This window comes from Coenobita brevimanus, chromosome 57, assembly GCF_032717465.1.
Source record: "Coenobita brevimanus isolate Jiangsu-jjx chromosome 57, ASM3271746v2, whole genome shotgun sequence".
Taxonomy (NCBI): domain Eukaryota; kingdom Metazoa; phylum Arthropoda; class Malacostraca; order Decapoda; family Coenobitidae; genus Coenobita; species Coenobita brevimanus.
In genome coordinates, this window is record NC_137010.1 from 59,638,455 (window position 1) to 59,658,894 (window position 20,440).

A 20,440-nucleotide genomic window follows, 5' to 3' on the forward strand; every position below is an offset into this window, starting at 1 on the left:
GCTATGGCATTGCCCCTGGGTAGAGGACTTTGGTTTGGAGTGTGTAGCATTTTATGACCGGATTCCCTTCCTGATGTCTACCAATGACCCTTGGGTGGATTCGATCCTCCGACCCTTCGGTCAGAACGGAGCGCTCTAACCCACTGAACCACGGCTGCTATATGTATATATATATATATATATATATATATATATATATCTATCTATAGCCCGATGCCCTAATCCCGCAAAGGGTGGCCGCAGACAAAACGCCTCCAAGTCGCACTGTCACCCAACATTTGACTACCCTCCCCACAACTCACCCCCCCTCCCTCATATACGAAGTACCTCTCTACTCCATCCCTCCACCTCATCCTCGGTCAATCATTCCCTCTCCCTCCCTCCACCTCACCTACATACACCCTCATAGTCAGTCTTTCATTCTCCATTCTCTTCACATGTCCAAACCACCTCAGTGTACTTCTCCTAATCTTCTCAACCACATCCACATCCACCCCACAACGTTCCTTCACTTCTTCATTCGTCAACCTGTCCCTCCACGTCACTCCACATGCTCCTCTCAAGTAACTCATTTCCATTGGTCTCACTCTTGACTTGTTCCCCTCTTGCAAGGTCCACACCTCGCTTCCACACGTCAGGGTAAGGATCACAATTCAGTGACTTCTTAACTTCCATACTCACCTCCCTATTTCTCATTACTGCTTTCAGTGTACCAACAACCTTCCTTCCATGCTGTACCCTTTCATGCACTTCATCCCCCAAAGTTCCATCCTTACTCATCACACTACCCAAGTACTTGAATGCACTCACATTCTCCATATCCTCACCACCCAACCTCACTGCACACCCTGTGACTTCATTCCTCTCAAACACCATAACTTTACTTTTGTTTACATTAACATTCAGATTCCTCCTCCTACACACTGTCCCAAATTCATTCACCAAACCTTGCAACTCCCATTCATCTTCACTCAACAATACTGTACCATCAGCAAACAGCAACATCAGAATCTTCCAAATCTTACCCTCATTTATTAGAGCCACCCCCACATCCACTGCCCTACCTTGCACCTCCTTTACAACCCCATCCATGTATATATTAAACAGCCATAGAGACATCACACAACCCTGTTTCAGTCCCACACTGAGATCAAAGAACTCAATCAGCTCACCATCCACACGCACCGTAGCCCTAGCTCCTTCGTACATACTCTTCATAGCACTGAACAATTTCCCCTCCACTCCATATATTCTTAATACCTTCCACATACCTTGCCTATCTATTCTGTCATAAGCTTTCTCCAAGTCCATGAAGGCAGCATACACTTTCTTTCCCTTCTCTAGATACTTCTCCACTAAACATCTTAGAACAAATATCTGATCTAAACACCCTTTTCCCTTCCTAAATCCCCCTTGTTCTTCTCCAACTTGCTCCTCTGTTATATGCCTAACCCTATCAATGAGTATTCTACCATATATTTTACCAGTCACACTAAGAAGGCAAATACCCCTATGGTTACCACATACTTCTCTCTCCCCTTTTCCTTTGTATAAAGGAACAATTATACCTGATTTCCAGGTATATATATATATATATACAGTAATCACTCTAATATCCGGACGCCCAATAACCGAACATCCCCACTAACCGAACCTTATCGTCCTGGGATCAAACATTCCCAAAATGGTCCGAAAATCCAAAAAAATTGGAAAAAAAACCGATTTTTTGCCGTCCGTAATTTGAACTTGCCGCGCGCGCCGCGTGAGAGCATTGTTTTGGTTCGTCATTCCTCCGACGTCCGATAGAGCGCCGCTGCATCCTCCCCACTTCCCGCCTGTCTCTCACCGCGACTGGACCTGCGCTCTTCGTAATGGCTGCCCACGTGCTCGCTTTTGTGGTGGTGCCGTACTTGCTGCAAGGCCTCCTGCTGCTCTCTGCCCTACTCTTAGTGTGTGTGATGATGGCCCCGCCTCCTGAGAAAAGGAAGAGAGTGGTGTTGACTCTGGAGAAGAAACGGGAGATATTGGAGAAGGTTGATGCGGGTTGGTCTTCCTCTCGCATTCTCCGCGAGTTCAACCTGGCCCGGTCGACTTTGTTTGATATCAAGCGTTCCCGAGACAAGCTCATGCAGTACACGGCTGACTTCTCGTCGAGAAGCAAACGCAACGTGGAGAGGAAGGTTATGTTTACTCCCAAGTATGCAGAGATCGACCGCTCCACGTTGATTTGGTATCGACAGCAACGTGCAGCTGGTGTGATGGTACGTGGAACGGAGCTGAAGGCTGCTGCTGAGAAGTTTGCAAGGCTTCACGACGCCCTAGACTTCAAGGCATCCGAGGGTTGGCTCTTCGCGTTCAAGTTGCGACATGGCCTTACTAACCGTAAAGCACATGGCGAAGCATTGGACGCTAACGAGGATGGAGTGGACGAGTTTCGGCACAAGGTGAAAGGCTTGATCGACAGGGAGGGCCTCACTCTCGGTCAAGTCTATAACGCTGACGAAACTGGCCTATTCTATCGCTCGGTGCCAACGAACACTCTCGCCGATGAGACGGAGAAGCGTGTACCTGGCCGCAAGCTTTCTAAGGAACGGATATCTGCTTTGTGTTGTGCCAATGCTAACGGCATGCACCGGCTTAAGCCCGTTATTGTTGGCCGTGCAAAGCAGCCTCGGTGCCTTCGTGGGGTGATGGATGTCCTTCCTGTCGTATGGTACCATTCTTTGAAAGCATGGTTCACAGCTGTGATTTTCAAAGACTGGTTTCACCATCACTTCGTCAAGGAGGTCATACATTACCAGACGAAGACACTGGGAATTCCTCGCGACCAGGTAAAGGCTCTCCTTCTCCTCGACAATGCACCTGCCCACCCGTGCGACAAGGACTTGGTTGCTGAGAATGGCCGTATTAGGTGCATGTTTCTGCCACCTAATACGACTGCTCTCATTCAACCAATGGACCAAGGAGTGATCGTGGCAACAAAGCGCCTGTACCGTCGGAAGTTCCTGGACGAGGTGATGGTGGTTCTCGAGGACGAGGACGAGCGCAGGGAAGGACGTGACACTCGAGGCAAGCGGACTTTGGAAAACCTTCGCCGCTACAACATCAAGTCTGCGCTGTACAACTGGGCTAGTGCATGGAAGGAAGTCCCTGTGAAAACTCTTGAAAATGGTTGGTCTCGTCTGCTTCTCGGAACAGATGTGGAGTACGATTTCCTAGGGTTTGACGTGGATGACTTCCATGCACGGCTACGTACGCACGGCGACGATGTTGATGTGGACGATGTTCGTGAGTGGTTGGACGACGACGAGGCGATCCTGGGTATCAGACGTTGTCTGATATCGAGATCGCGTCTTCGGTTGCTGGTGTCAGTCCCGAACTTGAAGATTCCGACGACGAAGGCGATGATGATGCAGACTCCGCCCAGCAGGACACTACTCCAGCCATCCCCAAGCTGAGCGCACTCCGGGAACATCTAGAGTTCGTCCTAGACTACCTGGAACACCCGGACTGCGACAGGGAGATGGGGCCCTTGGGACTCGTGGAGGAAGTGCGTGCTTTCCGGCAGCGCATCATCAATCGCCAGAATCGTCGGTCCTTGCGTCAGTCAACGATTGACAGTTTTTCAGGCCCGTGACCCCCGCTGTGCCAAGCCCTGGTTCCACTCCGTTGCCTCCCCAAGACAGGCCCTCATGCTCCGAGCCACAGCCCAGCACATCAGCTACAGTGGAGTCACCGCTCGACGTGAGTTTGTGGCTGTCTTCAGAGTCTTCTGTAGTCGGTACGCCATCACCACTACCCACCGATGCACCCCTTGGACGCCTGCCAGTGATACTCTCGGGCTCTGACAGTGAATAAACAGCAAGAACTTCTCCACTAGACCACACGGGAATTTTGAGTGTTGTGCAGTGAAAAAAACGGTGTGTTGTGTTAAGGTTTTCAAGTTGGGAGAAAAGACTAAGTAGAAAAGAAATTTAACGTAACTAACCTTCTTTGTTTTGGCTTTGGAAACTTAAAAAAACTTGGGAAAAGTTAATGTGCAACACTTAAATTTAATGGAACATTATTTGGACTAAAGTGAACACTGTGAAAAGAACGGACTTCTGTGTGTTAGTGACTAAGTTCAGTGCAAGACTTCAGGAAGAGTGTAGTGCAAGTGCTTCAGGAAATCGTTCTTACTGTCAGAGTCCGAGAGGAGGCGGTTATTCATCGAGGTGGCCAGGGACTTGCTGTAAGTAGCCAAAATGTTTCATGTTGTACTATTTTCCATACTATATTTACCAGAATGTTTCATATTGTATTTTTTCCCATACTATACTTACCAGAAAGTGTCATACTGTACTTCTTTCCATACTAAACTTACCTCATGCATGTGCAGTAGGAATGTGTTTTTCAGAGTTCGGTTAGGTTCGGTTAGGTTAGGTTCGGTTAGAGTCCATAAGTACCAGAATGTTTATTAATGTATGAACATACTTCTAAACCCACATTTTATGTGTCTATTGCATTTATTTCAGTCATTTATGTGCCTTATTGGTGTGATTTGGGTGTTAAATAGGTGCTATGCATGTCCGGAGGGAGTTGTATAGGTGTTTCTCTGTGTTAGGGTCCGTAAGTACAAGTCCATAAGCTGGGGCCCAATATCCGGACAAAACCAATATCCGAACCTACCGATGGCTCTATTGATCCGGATATTGGAGTGATTACTGTATATATATATATATATATATATATATATACATACACACATTATATATATATATATATATATATATATATATATATATATACTGTATATATATATATACAGTATATAAATGTATATAAATGTATATATATATATATATATATATATATATATATCATCCCAGTGGAGTCCAGTGTCCTCAACACAGGACAGAACTGGGAATTTTCAAATTTTGATAAAGTAGGGAACCCCCCGGTAGGGACCTATGAGCTTCACGACTATGAGCCGAAAGGTGGAGGGCGGTACACTCAGTACCCTCCCAGCCCAATGTCTCACCCCAGAACCCTGGGATCCAATGGGATCCAATGGGATCCTAGGGAAGGGTGAGGAATAGCAATGTCCAGAGAGCCCAAATTTGCCCAATACAATGGGCCATGCTTCCTTTCACTTATTATTCAAGCTCGTGGAATCCTCGCTCTATCAGATACGCCAAAAACATTCACCATGTTTTGTAGCTTCACATAAACATACCCGATAGAGTCAATCAGAACGCTGTCACGATAAAAAGGGTGCCAGGTCACTGGTCACTCACTTCTTCTCATAACATTTATCCAGCCAGCTCGATTTCTTGCCAGTTCCCTAGCCTCACCAACTTCCATACCTCTCTTCCTCACATACTCATCCACCATATCCTTCCACCTTCTCCTTGGCCTACTTCACCTTCTCCCTTCTTCAAATTCGCTCGGATATAACTCTTCACCAATCTATTGTTATCCATTCTCTCCACATGACCAGACCATTTCAGAACACTCTCTTTGATTCTGGTGGCCACAGACTTCCTTACTCCTTCATTCTTTCCTCTTTCTTCTGCCTACAGGTGACTTTACACTCCCTCTTCTGTCTTTCTTTCCTTCATTCTTTCCTCTTCCTTCCGCCTATGGGTGACTCTACACTGAGTGACAAGCCAAATAGTTTCTTGTACATAAGGAAACCATTTGCTATACTGGGTGGTAACCATTTTACCAAATTATGGTGCCTGGTGGTTTACTGAGTAATTAAAGTGCCTCAATGGGACTGAGCCTGTGTAGGTTTATATCCATGGGTTTGCTGGGGTTTATTGCTTATAAAATGCCACTCACGTATGAGTGAGGCTGCTCACTCTTATCTTGAATGTCAGGACCAACTTGCCTAGCACAGGGCTCCTACACTCCACATGGGGCAACATAAGTTTTGGATGATGGACGGACAGATGTATATATATACTGTACACATATATATATATATATATATATAAAACAGCATCATAATGAGAGGGTTATGGGTAGCACATCAGGTTACCTGTGAAGACTGCCTCTCAAAGTTTTCAGCCTTTCTCACTGCCTCATTTAGCTTGGTCTCCGTGTCCTTAAGTTTCTCAACCAAGGACTCGACCTCCTTCTTAGTGGACTCCAGCTGCTCCTTCAGTGCCTCTTCTGCCTGCTGTGCCTCTGTGACCTTTGAGGAGCATTAATTATAATTTACAAAAAAATAAAAATAAGAATAGTAGTAGTAGCAGTAGCAGTAGTTGTAATAGCAGTGCCCCTCCCCGGAAAATAACTAACTAAAAAGACAAACAATAAGCCTTAGACAAAGACTGACTAAAAGATGACGACCAAGGAATGTAAGGGGAGCGAATGATGAGGTGAAAGAGAGAGATTGTCCAGGTGCTTGACGGTACGAAAGTTGATGTATGTGGAATAACTGAAACCAAATGGAGAGGTGAGAGTGTGACAGAATGGGAGTATGGATGGGGAATATGTGCAGGAGTAGGTGAGAATGAGAGGGCAAAAGAAGGAGTATGTATAGTTGTGAATAAATGATGGAAGAAGAGCATAAGAGAGTATGGATCAGTTGGGTCAAGGATTGTGTGGGTAAAACTGAAAGTTGGAATACAAATGTGGGCGATCGTGCGTGTGTATGCACCAACGCAAGATCGTGCAAGCAGAGTGAGAGAAGAGTTCTGGACAAATGTGGAAGTGTGCTGGAAAAGTTTGGAAGGAATGAGAGAGTGTTTTTGATCGGTGATATGAATGGTAAAGTAGGGAATGTAAAGGTGGATGGAATAGTTGGTGAGTGGAGTGTGCCTGCTGAGATAGATGAGAATGGCAGTGCGTTAGTGGACATTTGTGCTGGGAGGGGGTTGGTGACAGCCAATACCCTCTTCAGGCACAAAGTGATCCACAGGTATACATGGCGAGTGATGAGAAGGGTGGGTGGTGAACTGAATGAAAGGAAGGCAATGACTGATTATGTGTGTGTGGATGAAAGGATGCGAAAATGTGTAATGGATGCAAGAGCTTACGGAGTGGACTTTCTAACCACTACTTAGTGGTGGTCAGAATCAAGATCCAATTAACATGCAGAAATAGAAGAAGGGAAAGACGGGAAGAAGGAGTATTTGTAAGGAGAGTGGAAAGGTTACAAGAAGATGAGAAAAAGGGAGAGTATAAGAGAGAAGTGGAGGAACGATTGGGCAAATATGAATTGGAGCAGATAGGGGACGTGGAAGGTGTATGCAGGATATTCACAGAAGAAATATGCGCAGCATGTGATGTGGTGTGTGGGATGAAGAGAAGACGGAGGGGTGTGCAAGGAACAGCGTGGTGGAATGAAGAGGTGAGACAGGCTGTGGCACAAAAGAAGAAAGCATACAATGAATGGATAGAAATAGGGGTGTGGAAGAAGTTGAGAGGCGGAAGAGAGAGTTATATGAAGAAAGAAAGAATGAGGTGAAAACATCAGTAAAAGAGAGTAAGAAGAGAGCGGATGAGGAATTTGGAAGGAACTTGAGTGTAAAGTGGAGGGGCTGAAAGAAAATGTTCTGAAAAGAGGTGAAAAGAGTAAGACAGGGTGGAAGTGAAGTTGGCAAAGGAGTGAAATGTAAAAATGGTAGGTTACTAGTGGAGAAGGGAAAAAAAGTGAGCAGATGGAGAGAAGAAAATGTTCCGAAAAGAGGTGAAAAGAGTAAGACAGGGTGGAAGTGAAGTTAGCAACGGAGTGAAATATAAAAATGGTAGGTTACTAGTGGAGAAGAGAGAAAAAGTGAGCAGATGGAGAGAACACATTAAGGAATTGTTGAACATAGAGAATGGAAGTAATGTGACTATAAGTGGCTGGGGAATGGCTGGGAGAAGGAGGGAGATGAGAAGACAGGCAGAAATCAGTAAGATAGAAGTTGTGGAAGCAATGAAGAAAGTTAAACTGGGGAAAGCCTCAGGAATTGATGGAGTGTGTGGTGAATTGCTGAAGCATGGGGGAGAGATAGTAGTAGAATGGATGTGGAAAATGTGCAGATTGGCCTGGGAGGAAGGTAGAGTCCCGGAGGATTGGAAGTCAGGTATAATTATTCCCTTGTACAAAGGAAACGGGGAAAAAGAAGTGTGTGGTAATCATTGGGGCATCTGTCTTCTTAGTATAATAGGAAAAGTGTATGGTAGGATACTCACTGACAAAGTTAGAGAAAGAACAGAGGAATTAGTTGGAGTAGAACAGGGAGGCTTTAGGAAGGGAAGACGTTGTGTAGATCAGATATTCATTCTTAGATCTATAGTGGAAAAGATTCTAGAGAAAGGAAAGAAGTTGCATGCGGCTTTCATGGATTTGGAGAAAGCATATGACAGGGTGGATAGAAAAGGATTGTGGAAAGTATTAATATATGGAGTAGATGGGAAGTTGTTGAATGCTGTGAAGAGTATGTATGATGGTGCTAAGGCTGCAGTGCGTGTGGATAGTGAACTGAGTGAATTTTTCTCTTTGAAGGTTGGGTTGAAACAGGGATGTGTCATGTCTCCATGGTTGTTCAATCTGTACATGGATGGGTTAATAAAAGAGGTACAAGGTAGGGTAGTGGATGTTGGAGTGGCCCTGGTGAGAGAGGGTAGTGTTTGGAAACTCCCTGTACTGTTGTTTGCAGATGATACTGTCTTGTTGAGTGAAGACGAAGGGGAGCTGCAAGGCTTGGTGAATGAGTTTGGGAGAGTGTGTAAGAAACGGAATCTAAAGGTGAATGTAGGGAAGAGTAACGTGATGGTCTTTGAGAGAGGTGAAGTCAGTGAATGTACAGCGAGGTTGCATGATGAGGAATTGGAAAATGTGAGTACGTTTAAGTACTTGGGTAGTGTGATGAGTAATGATGGAGGTTTGGAGGATGAAGTGCTTGAAAGGGTACAGCAGGGAAGAAAGGTTGCTGGTTCCTTGAAAGCAGTGATAAGAAGCAGGGAAGTGAGCATGGAAGTGAAAAAGTTACTACAGTATATGACAGTATTGTGATACCAACTCTAACGTATGGAAGTGAAGCTTGGACGTTGCTGGAAGGACACAAGTCAAGAGTGAGAGCAGTGGAAATGAGTTATTTAAGAGGAGCCTGTGGAGTCACATGGAGAGACAGGCTGACAAATGAGGTTATAAAGGAGCATTGTGGTGTGGATGCGGACGTTATAGCAAGCGTTTGGAGGAATACACTGAGGTGGTTTGGCCATGTGGAGAGGATGCACGGTGAAAGACTGACGAAGAGAGTGTATGTGAGTGAGGTGGAAGGGGGAAGAGGGAGGGGGAGGCCAAGGATGACATGGAGGGATGGGGTGGAGAGGTATGTGAGAGAGGGGGGTGTGAGCTGGGAGCAGGGCAGTGAAATGGCGGGGTATAGGGCGACGTGGAGGCGATTTGTTTGTGGCCACCCCGAACGGGATTGAGGTGTCTGGCAATAGATAGATAGATAGATAGTTGTACTGAGAAGTATTAAAAAGAGATGAAAGGAGGGAGGAAGAGATCAGCAGGGAGGAAGTAGTGGAAACAATGAAGAAGATCAAGATGGGAAAGGCCCCAGGATTTGATGGAGTGTGTGGTGAAATGCTGAGTTATGGGGGTGAGATTGTTGTAGAGTGGATATGGAAGTTATCTAGATTGGCTTGGGAAGAGGGAAGGGTTCTGGAGGACTGGAAATCAGGTATAATTGTTCCTTTACACAAAGGAAAAGGGGAGAGAGAAGTATGTGGTAACCATAGGGGTATTTGCCTTCTTAGTGTGACTGGAAAAATATATGGTAGAATACTCATTGATAGGGTTAGGCATATAATAGAGGAGTTTGTTGGAGAAGAACAAGGGGGATTTAGGAAGAAAAAGGGTGGGTAGATCAGATATCTGTTGTAAGATGCTCACCTATAATATATCAGGATATTAAAGGTGAGCAGTGTGTGAAGAATGATGAAGGAAGGATAATGGCGAACAGTGAGGATATTAAAGATGCATGGAGAGAGCATTATAGCCAGTTGCTGAATTAGAAGTTTGACTGGGACAGGGAAGGTTTGGAGCCAGCAGATCCAGTGTTTGGCCCTTGGCCTTTGATTGATGCTGCTACTGTGAGTGAAGCAATAGGCAGGATGAGGGTGGGGAAGGCAGCAGGTGTGTCTGGGTTGACTGCCGAAATGTTGAGGGCCTCAGGAGATATAGGGGTGAGGTTAGTCACTGACCTGATAAATAGGATTATTTATGAGTGTGTTGTCCCAGATGATTGGCTGAAGAGTGTAATTGTAAATGTGTATAAAGGGAAGGGTGATGCCCTGGAAACAGGAAATTATAGAGGCATAAAGCTTTTAGATCAGATAATGAAGGTAATGGAGACAGTACTAGAAGGTATGATTACAGAAAGAGTGAATATTGATGAGATGCAGTTTGGATTTATGCCAAGTAGGGGGACCACTGATGCCATATTCACTGTTCAACAGCTTCAGGAAAAATATATTGGTAGGAGAAGGGATCTGTATTTTATTTTTGTTGATTTGGAAAATGCCTTTGACAGTGTCCCTAGAATGGTGGTGAAGTGGGCAATGAGAAAGCTTGGCTTGAAGGAGTGGCTGGTTAGGGTGATTATGGCTATGTATGTAGGTAAGAGTGAATGGAGATTTCAGTGAGGAGTTTTCCGTGAATGTTGGTGTGCATCAGGGGTCAGTTTTGAGTCCCATGTTGTTTATCATGGTACTTGAAACCCTCTCACCTGACTTTAGAAATGGACTCCCGTGGGAGATGTTATATGCTGATGATTTGGTTTTAAATGCAGAGAACGAATGGGAGGCAGAGGAAAGGTTTAGGAAGTGGAGAAATGGTATGGGGCACAAGGGCTTAAGGGTAAATGCAGATAAAACAAAAGTGATGATATCTAGGGTTGGTGGCGGTACTGTCAAAGAAGAGGGAGAGTGGCCATGTGCAGTTTGCCACAAGGGCGTGGGAAGTAATTCCATCTTGTTTGGTGTTTGTGATAAACGGGTGCACAAGAGATGTAGTGGTATCAGAGGCAAGCTGCGAGATAATGCTGATTTTATGTGTATGACGTGTCAGGGAGAGCAGGTGAAGATTGTCAGGCATGAAAGGATTGAACTTGCTGGTGAATCTCTTGAGTGTGTGAAATAGTTCTGATATTTGGGAGATATGTTGTGTGCTGGAGGTGGGGCTGGAGCTAGCTCTGTGGCTAGGGTGAGAAGTGGTTGAAAGAAGTTCAGGGAGCTCTTGCCTCTTCTGACATTGAGAAGGCTCTCCCTACATGCTAAGGGGTCTTTGTATGCAGCATGTGTTAGGAGTGTAATGCTGTATGGTAGTGAGACGTGGGCAGAAAAGGAGGAGGATATTCGCCGGCTCAGACGTACAGAAATGACAATGATTAGGTGGATCTGTAGTGCATCCCTGCGTTCAAGGTCCGGGGGGACTGGACTGACGATGGAAGAGTTGAGAGGTAGGATGGGACTGGAGTGTATTGGTGTTGTGATGAGGCAAGGAAGATTGAGATGGTTTGGACATGTGGAGAGGATGGGGGATGATAATTGGGTGAGGAAGGTGAGAAGTGTTAATATTGGGGGTGGGGTTATGAGGGGTAGACCTAGAAAAACATGGGATGAGGTCATTAAGTGTGACCTCAGGGTTAAGGGACTGAACAGGGAGGCTGCAATGGATTGCGCAGCCTGGAAAGCTGCCATTAGGCGACCAAGGCCAGTGCATGCAAGCATGTTGGAGCCTTAAAAAATGAAAAGAAATATCTAGAGAAGGGAAAGTGTATGCTGCCTTCATGGACTTGGAGAAAGCTCATGACAGAATAGATAAGCAAGGTATGTGGATGGTATTAAGAATATATGGAGTTGATGGAAAATTGTTGAGTGCTGAGAAGAGTATGTACGAAGGAGCTAGGGCTACGTTGTGAGTGGATGGTGAGCTAAGTGAGTTCTTTGATCTCAGTGTGGGACTGAAACAGGGCTGTGTGATGTTTCCATGGCTGTTTAATATATACATGGATGGGGTTGTAATGGAGGTGCAAGGTAGGGCAGTGGATGTGGGGGTGGCTCTAATGAATGAGGGTGAGATTTGGAAGATTCCAGTGTTGTCGTTTGCTGATGATACAGTATTGTTTAATGAAGATGAATGGGAGTTGCAAGGTTTGGTGAATGAATCTGGGACAGTGTGTAGGAAGAGGAATCTGAAAGTTAATGTAAATAAGAGTAAAGTTATGGTGTTTGATAGGAATGAAGTCACAGAATGTACAGTGAGGTTGGATGGTGAGGATATGGAGAATGTGAATGCATTCAAGTACTTGGGTAGTGTGATGAGTAAGGACGGAAGTTTTGGGGATGAAGGGCTTGAAAGGGTACAGCATGGAAGGAAGGTTGTTGGTTCACTGAAAGCAGTGATGAGAAATAGGGAAGTGAGTATGGAAGTTAAGAAGTCACTGCATGATAGTACTGTGATCCCTACCATGACGTATGGAAACAAGGCATGGACCTTGATAGAGGGGAACAAGTCAAGAGTGAGAGCAGTGGAAATGAGTTACTTGAGAGGAACATGTGGAGTGACATGGAGGGACAGGTTGACGAATGAAGAAGTGAAGGAACGTTGTGGGGTGGATGTGGATGTGGTTGAGAAAATTAGGAGAAATACACTGAGGTAGTTTGGAGATGCGGCGAGAATGGAGAAAGAAAGACTAAGAGGGTGTATGTAGGTGAAGTGGAGGGAGGGAGAGGGAGGGGTAGATCGAGGATGAGGTGGAAGGATGGAGTGTAGAGATGTATGAGGGAGGGGGGGAGTGAGTTGGGGAGAGGGCAGTCACATGGTGGGTGACATAGCGACTTGGAGGCATTTTGTCTCTGGCCACCCTTTGCAGGATTAGGGTGTTGAGCTATAGACAGATAGAGAGATAGTAGTATTAAGTAGTAGCAGCAGCAGTAGTAGTAATAGTAATAGCAGTAGCAGTAGTTGTACTAGAAGTAGTAGGAGGAGCACTAGTATTAGCTGTATGAGAAGTAGTAGTAGTAGTAGTAGCAGTAGTAGTAGTAGTAGTAGTAGTAGTAGTAGTAGTAGCAGTAGTAGTAGTAGTAGTAGCAGCAGTAGTAGTTGTTGTTGTTGTATTAGTATTAGTAATATTAATGTTGCCATGATCATAATACTACAATAATAATAATAATAATTGTTTCTCCAGCACGTCCTCAGCCTGCTACACCTCACTGATCTAATGGAGGAGGGGCAAATGGTTAGTTAGGGTTGTAGTCTTGTCAGTAAAGGAAACTCCCTAACACCTCTCTCATACCAGTTTATTGCTGCATATGGTCTGTTAATATTCTCCTTTGCTATATTTATACACTCTACCTAATAGTTACACAAACTATATTAACATTAAAATAGTATCAGTAGCATCTATGGCAATATAAAGATGTTACTACTGTTGTTACTGAACCTCTTTCTGTCTGGCTGAGCAGACTCATTAACCACAGGAATGCAACTGTTTCTCTTGCGCTGTCCAAAAGGTACAGTACAATACATACACTATGTAGGAATCTGCCATCCCTTTATGACAGACAGTGCCTCATCACGGTTGGACCAGGGTCCTTCCCATGGCAAGGTGCAGGGAAATATGAGATTTGGGTTCCAGGTGGATACTAAATGCTAAACCCAGGGTGCACTATGCCATCATATTTTGGCTCCTAGCCAGAGCCATATAAAGATGTAAAACTAAAAATAAATCATTAAAGAATGAGATGACAGAAAGCCTCCAAAACCAGTGAGAATAGGGACTCTAGAACTGCAGTATTATAACTGGTGCTTTGGCCTTTCCATGCCTTGCCATACTTGATCACCTGTGAGGTTGAGGAGGGAGATGGTAAGACAGTTATACTGTATTCTTTTCACTTTAACTTGAACTAAAACTACTACTATATCTTGAATACTGAGTCATAAAATGTGATGAACCTAGTCAACGATGCTGCTCAAGAAACTGTGCTATAAGAACAAAAGAGTAATAACTTTGTTGTTTTCTGCCCATAAATTATGTGATACTGGTAGCGGGACATAAGTCTGGTCTGTTAAAGTGAATGAACTATAAGTCTGTTCTATTACAACTGCTGTGCTTTATTCACCTGCATGGGAGAGGAGAGGAACAGTATTATGGGCAGTATTATGAACAGTGTTTTAATGCTATGATATAAAAACAAAAACTAAAACATTTTCTCCCTCTCTCCTTCAAGACTACAAAAAGAAAGTAAAAGTTCTGATAAAGTTGGCTAAAAGAAACGAATAAATCAGAGTGGCACTGTGATGCAAAGAGAACCCTAAAAGATTCTTTAGCCACATAAACCATGGGAAACCTTTCAATGGCTGTACTGGACCACTTAAGGATCAAGCAGGTGAAATGCAAATCTCAGACTTGGATTTAGCCAACACTCTAAACAACTATTTTGCATTGGTCTTTATGACAGAAGATACTTATGACATGGCAATACTAGTTCTGCCCCATGAGTGTGAAGATTCTGCCACCCTCAGATGTACATCTGAGGAGGTGGCAAGGAGACATGACAAGCTAAATATTTACAAGTCACTTGGTCCAGATAAACTCCTTCCAAAAGTTCTTAAACAGGTACATGATCAAGTAGCTCTTTTACTTCCAGAAACCTTCAACAAGTCACTGAGAACAAGGAAAATGCAAGAATACTGGAAGTTAGCAGATGTGACCCCAATCTTTAAGAAAGTTGATCAAGAATGTCCAATTACACTGACCTCTATCATAGTACAGTAAAACAATTAGAAAAAATAACTGTAGACAGGAATGTCAAATACCCAGAAAATAACAACCTGATTACACACCCAGTATAGGTTCAAATGACACAAATCATGCCTAACCAACTTGCTGAAATTTTTTTCACAAAATGTTGTGAGAGTATGACAGGAATAATGCAGTAGACATCCTTTACTTAGACTTTCAAGGCATTTGACAAAGTGCTTCACATCAGACTAACCTCACAAGGGCATGCACTCAGTGTTAATTGGAGGATTACACACTGGATAAGAAACTGGCTAACAGACAGTAAATAACAGGCAGTGATCAATGGAACTTCTTCTGATTGGGCTTCAGTCACTTCTGGAGTTCCACAAGGGTCAGTTTTTGGTCCATTACTGTTCATCATTTATATCGATGACACAAATTGGTCTTTTAAGTCTGATTTCAAAGTTTGCAGATGACATCAAAGTTGGAGCAAATGTGAAGAACCTTCAAGGAGTTGGAAAATTCCAGTAACACTTGCACAGTCAAGGGCAGGGGTCGGCAACCCTAGGCACATGTGCCAGACTTGGCACGTGAAGTGCTATACTATGGCACTCAATGTGATCCAGTGTAACAAAGAAAATATTGAAAATGCAAAGAGAGAGAGAGAGAAAGACAGAGAGAGGTGGGCACATCCTGTCTTACTAAATCAATTAACACTGTCGCTACAGTGTTAAAAAATCTTACCTGACATGCAAAGTAATGAAAAAATTGGCATTAATTATAAATTGGCACACCATGTTCAAAAGGTTGCCGACCCCTGGTCAAGGGGAAGGGTCTGAGACATGGCAAATACATTTACCTTGGGGAAATGCATGGTGATAAATACTGGCCATACAAATCTCAGGTCAGGCAAAGTCACTTTTGAGAACTCTGAGAATAGCTCATTTAGAAAAGGACTTAGGTGTACTTATCTGTATTGACTCAAAATTTTCCAAACAATGCACTGAAGTAGAGAAAAAGGCCCAGAAGTTGCTACGCTACATCCAGAGGCAGTTTTGATACAGAGATAAAGAGATTGTTCTTACACTCTATAACTCCCTAAGTACAGTACTGGTCTCCAACCCTTAGGAAAGACACAGATGAACTTGAAAAAATCCATACTAGAGCTACAAAACTTATTCTACCCAACAAGAGACTGAGTTATCAGGACTGCCTGAGGTCTCTGTGATTGTTTTCATTAGAAACTCACAGACTACGAGGTCAGAACACTGAAGTATTCAAAATACAGAATGGGTTTGACAATTCTGACCACTGAAGTTTAGTCTTAACATGAATTCAACATACAACCAGGGGTGAAAGCTGGAAATGAAAGGATTTAATACCCGCATTTGTGATAACATTTTCATGGACAAGACCAACTACACCTGGACCAGACTCCCCATGGATGTTGTTAATACCACTACAGTAGAGAAGTTTAAAAGATACCACAATACGATCTTACACTAGAACGAGTGTGTAGTGGGTATGCATTCCCAAGCATATACGAAGCACCTCCTTTATATGGACTAAAGGCCTTTGAGATACTAACTTTTCCTTGATAACTTCCTGTAACTCTCTCTCTCTTCTCTCTGGCATTCTATAAACAAAGTGGGCATAAGTCTATTCAGCAAAAAAAATATTCCCAACTCACTTGTTGTTGCAAATGGTTCTTCTCTGCAACCACCTTCTTGTTTTCATCAATGAACTGAAAGGAAAAAGAATCATTACTTACCATATTTATTCATTTACTTATTTATTTGTGCCTCTGGTGCGAAGTTAGAAATCTGATGGCTTGAAAGATGAATGCATGAGAGTGTGGCCCCTTTAACTGGGTAAATATATGATAAGTTTCTTCTTCTATCAGTTTTTTTTTTTTTCCCCCCCTCTCTGGACACTACCTCACCCCATCTTTTGGTGGGAAAAGAAGTCTGGATGATGATGATGATAACATGACGATGATGATATCATCGTCATCGTCGTCATCTTCATTATCATCATCATCACCACCATGATCATCATCATCATCATCATCTGATGATGATGATGATGATGATTATGATGATGATGATTGATGACTGATGATTAATGATAACGATAAAAATGATAATGACAATAAAAAAGATAATTAAAAAATGATGATCATGATGATCATGAAAATTATAATAAAAATAATAATAATAATAATAATACAGTACCCTCGCGTCCAACATGCGTTAGTCCAGCACGGAGAGCAAATAATTAGTATTATTTAATACAATTTAATCACTGCAACACGAGTGTGTTAGCATAACACGCACAGAGCTCCGAGAAGTGAGCGAATTCCGCAGAGTTCACCTCTAGCACGATCACCCCCGGTCCAACACGGCCATACTGGACATTCCCATGATGATGATAGCCAATGAAAACTTCTGATCAAGTAGCCTTCCCCACCCGCTATCATGACGAAATCGTGATGCCGCCCAATTAAAAACGCTTCTGCTGTCACGTGATGTTTTGTTTAAATTTCTCCCACCACAGCTCCACTCATAATTCGCACTGGACGGTGCTTTTTTCTTGCAGCATTTTCTGCCCTTGGTACTGCATTTTACCCTGCTCACGATGCCTAGGAAGCCTTCTGAGAACCCCAAGAAGCGGCAGCACCTCCCTCAGGCCACCAAGCTAGAAATTATCGAGAGAAAGAAGAAAGGGAAGAGAAATGTGGACATCGCCAAGGCCTACGACATGAATGAAGCCAGCGTGAGGACCATAATAAAAAAACAAGACAAGATCCTGGCGGCAGTGAAGGCTTACGGAGGCGGGCCATTTGACCCCAGGTGCAGGCCTACTGACCCAGCAATCATTATAATGGAGCAGTACCTCATTATGTACGTATGGAGGAAGGAGGCAGAGGGTGTTCCTGTAGATTCTTTGAACATCAGGGAGATGGCGAAGAAGTTCTATAGTGTGGCTACGAGGAGGACTGGGTCACAGCCTAACTCATTCCGTGCCTCTACAGGGTGGTTTGCATCGTTTTTGAAGAGGAAGGAGATACGGCGGGCCAAGTTGCATGGAGAAACTGCTTCAGCAGACCACATTGCTGCCTCAGAATTCCCAGCTCTACTGAAGAACATTACAGAGAAGGAAGGGTACACAGCACATCAAGTGTACAATATGGATGAGACGGGACTACAATGGAAGAAGATGCCTAACAACACTTACATCATGAAAACCAGCCGCCAGGGACGAGGCAGGAAGGTCGACAAGTCCCGTGTATCTCTACTTCTAACCGTCAATGCCTCTGGGTCTCATAAAATGAGACCGTTTTTGATAAGCAAGGTAGCACACCCCAGGTGCTTCTACAACCGCTCTATGGCAGATCTGGATGTTATCTGGCATAAAAATGACTCAGGTTGGATGACGGCAGTATCCTGTATAAAATGGTTTAAGAAACACTTCATCCCTGATGCAAAATGCAAGATGAGAGCTCTGAAACTTCCTGAGAAAATCCTCCTGTTGGCAGATAATGCCCGTGGACATCCTCAGATCTTGGCTGACATAGACCCAGCAGTGAAGGTGGTGTTTTTACCAACCAACACCACGTCACTTATGCAGCCTCTTGACCAGGAGGTCATAAGTAACTTCAAGATGTTTTACAATCAGAGACAAAGCCGACATCTTCAGAAAGCAACAGAAACTTTTTCAGAAGTGAAGCAGATGAAGGCAGAATTGGGTGGAAGCCCCGACAGTTCACCAGCATCATCTCGCCTGTCCTCACCTGATCTTGACTCACCTGTACCAGGAACAAGCGCTGCCACACCACTGCCAGCATCACCACCTCAGGAATATCCCCACCCTGCCATGACGTCAACTACTCCAAGTAACCCTGCTGCTATGACTGTTGTACATTTTTGGAAAAAGTACAACATGAAAAATTGTGTTGACAATATTGTGGCTGCCTGGGATAGTGTTAATGTGGCAACAATCAACCATGCCTGGCGCAAGCTAACTCCGTACTTCACCACTTCTCACCAAGAAGATTCACTTCAGTGCCCTGAGGACAGCAGGCAGGCAACCTTGGCAGAACTTCAGAGGGTCCCAGGCTGTGAGGAGGTTGCAGAGGAGGACTTAACACACCTTGTGCAACGCCGAGAGGAGACCACCTTGGACGAAGCTGTTCGTTGAGTTGCTGCAGTTGACAAGGCGCAGGTAGAGGAGGTGAGAATGGCTGCTGCTGACTCCAACGCACCTCCAGCTCCCCCCCTGAAGATGCAGGATGTTACCGAGATCCTTCATGCTGTTGAAATTCTTAAGGAGGCCATGAACAGGGATCCTAATGAAATCCGACGCCAGGAAGTGATACATACCGTGGAAAACAGTGTGTGTTACTATGCTGATCTGTACAGGAGACACATTAACAAGAGGACTCAGACACTCATCACTAGCTTCTTCCAGCAAGAGGAGGAAAAGAGAAGAGTGCTAGAACAGACAGAAGCAGGACCTTCCATGGATCTGGATGAGGATAGTGATTCTCAATGTGATTTTGAAGGATTTATGAGGGAGGTTGAGGAGGAGCATCAGCCATTACCCACTAGTGACGCCAGCAGCCATCCTTCGGGGACCCAGTAGGACTACCTACAGCCTCGGATATCACCTTCCATTCCCAGTAAGCCCACCAGCACTATCCTAAAAGCTTAGTTATCATTCATAGCACAGTAACATTTATTACAATTACAGTAGGACCAATATATGTATAGGTATATGGTAGGTATTCAGGGTGAATTTTCCTTGGGTTGCTGACATAATTCATTTTTCCCCATAAGCTCTGTTGTTTGTCCAACATGTTTTTGGTCCAACACGGGACCCATGCATGACAGTATTACCGTGTTGGACGCGAGGGTACTGTAATAATAATAATGATAATAATAATAATGATAATGATAATGATTGGTAGTGGTGATGGTGGTGGTGGTGGTGGTGGAGGTGGAGGTGGTGCCAAGCCCATGTCAAAACCATCTAAATCAACCCAACCTTACATAATGCAACCCAAACTAGCTTAACTTAATCATTATTCACTACAACAACCTGACACACTCTAATTCAATCAAACATAATGCAGCTCAACCTAACTTAACCTTATATACCCTTCTTCCATTCCCTCTCAGCCTAACCAAACTAAACTTTCCCAAACTTAACATTATATGACCTAATCTATTGTAAGAATTAATCTAATACAAACCAACCTAACCTAACTCGATCTAACCCAGCCTAACCTAACCCATCCCAACTAAACTCAGCCAACTAAAACCAACCTCAGTCAGTCACTCACATTGGCAATTTCCTGCTGATGTGTAGCCTGTGCATGTTGGGATGCAGACTCCAGCATGTGCACATGTTCCTGTGTCTGTACCAGCTGCAAATATACACATGATGATAATAATTAGAGGCATATATTTATTTACTGCTTATGAATGATGGCTTTATTAATCTCCACAAATCCTATGTTTGTTGTTGTTATTGTGGTCCCTTACATATCTCAGACATGCACAGTTGCGAGCTGATGACTCAAGGCCACCTAGTCCACCAAGATGTTGTTGTTTTATCTGGCAACAGTGGTAGCTGTGATCTTGACCGAGATTCAGTCTGCTGTCCGGGCGAAACAAACACAGTGATAATTTGTCAATGTGCAG

The 20,440-nt window shown here is 44.0% G+C and overlaps 1 protein-coding gene across 1 annotated transcript in view; it reads right to left on the reverse strand.

The window, feature by feature from the left end:
- The window catches only part of LOC145402051 (nucleoprotein TPR-like), a gene marked incomplete at its 3' end in the record, with an annotated part of 419,889 nt that overhangs the window by 96,417 nt on the left and 303,032 nt on the right, over positions 1-20,440 (reverse strand). Inside the window, exons 30-31 of the mRNA XM_080274148.1 lie at positions 20,080-20,163; positions 6,023-6,178 (exon numbers count right to left, since the gene is read on the reverse strand). Coding sequence (XP_080130274.1) covers positions 6,023-6,178; positions 20,080-20,163 — 240 coding nt within the window. The remainder of the gene's footprint in view (positions 1-6,022; positions 6,179-20,079; positions 20,164-20,440) is intronic.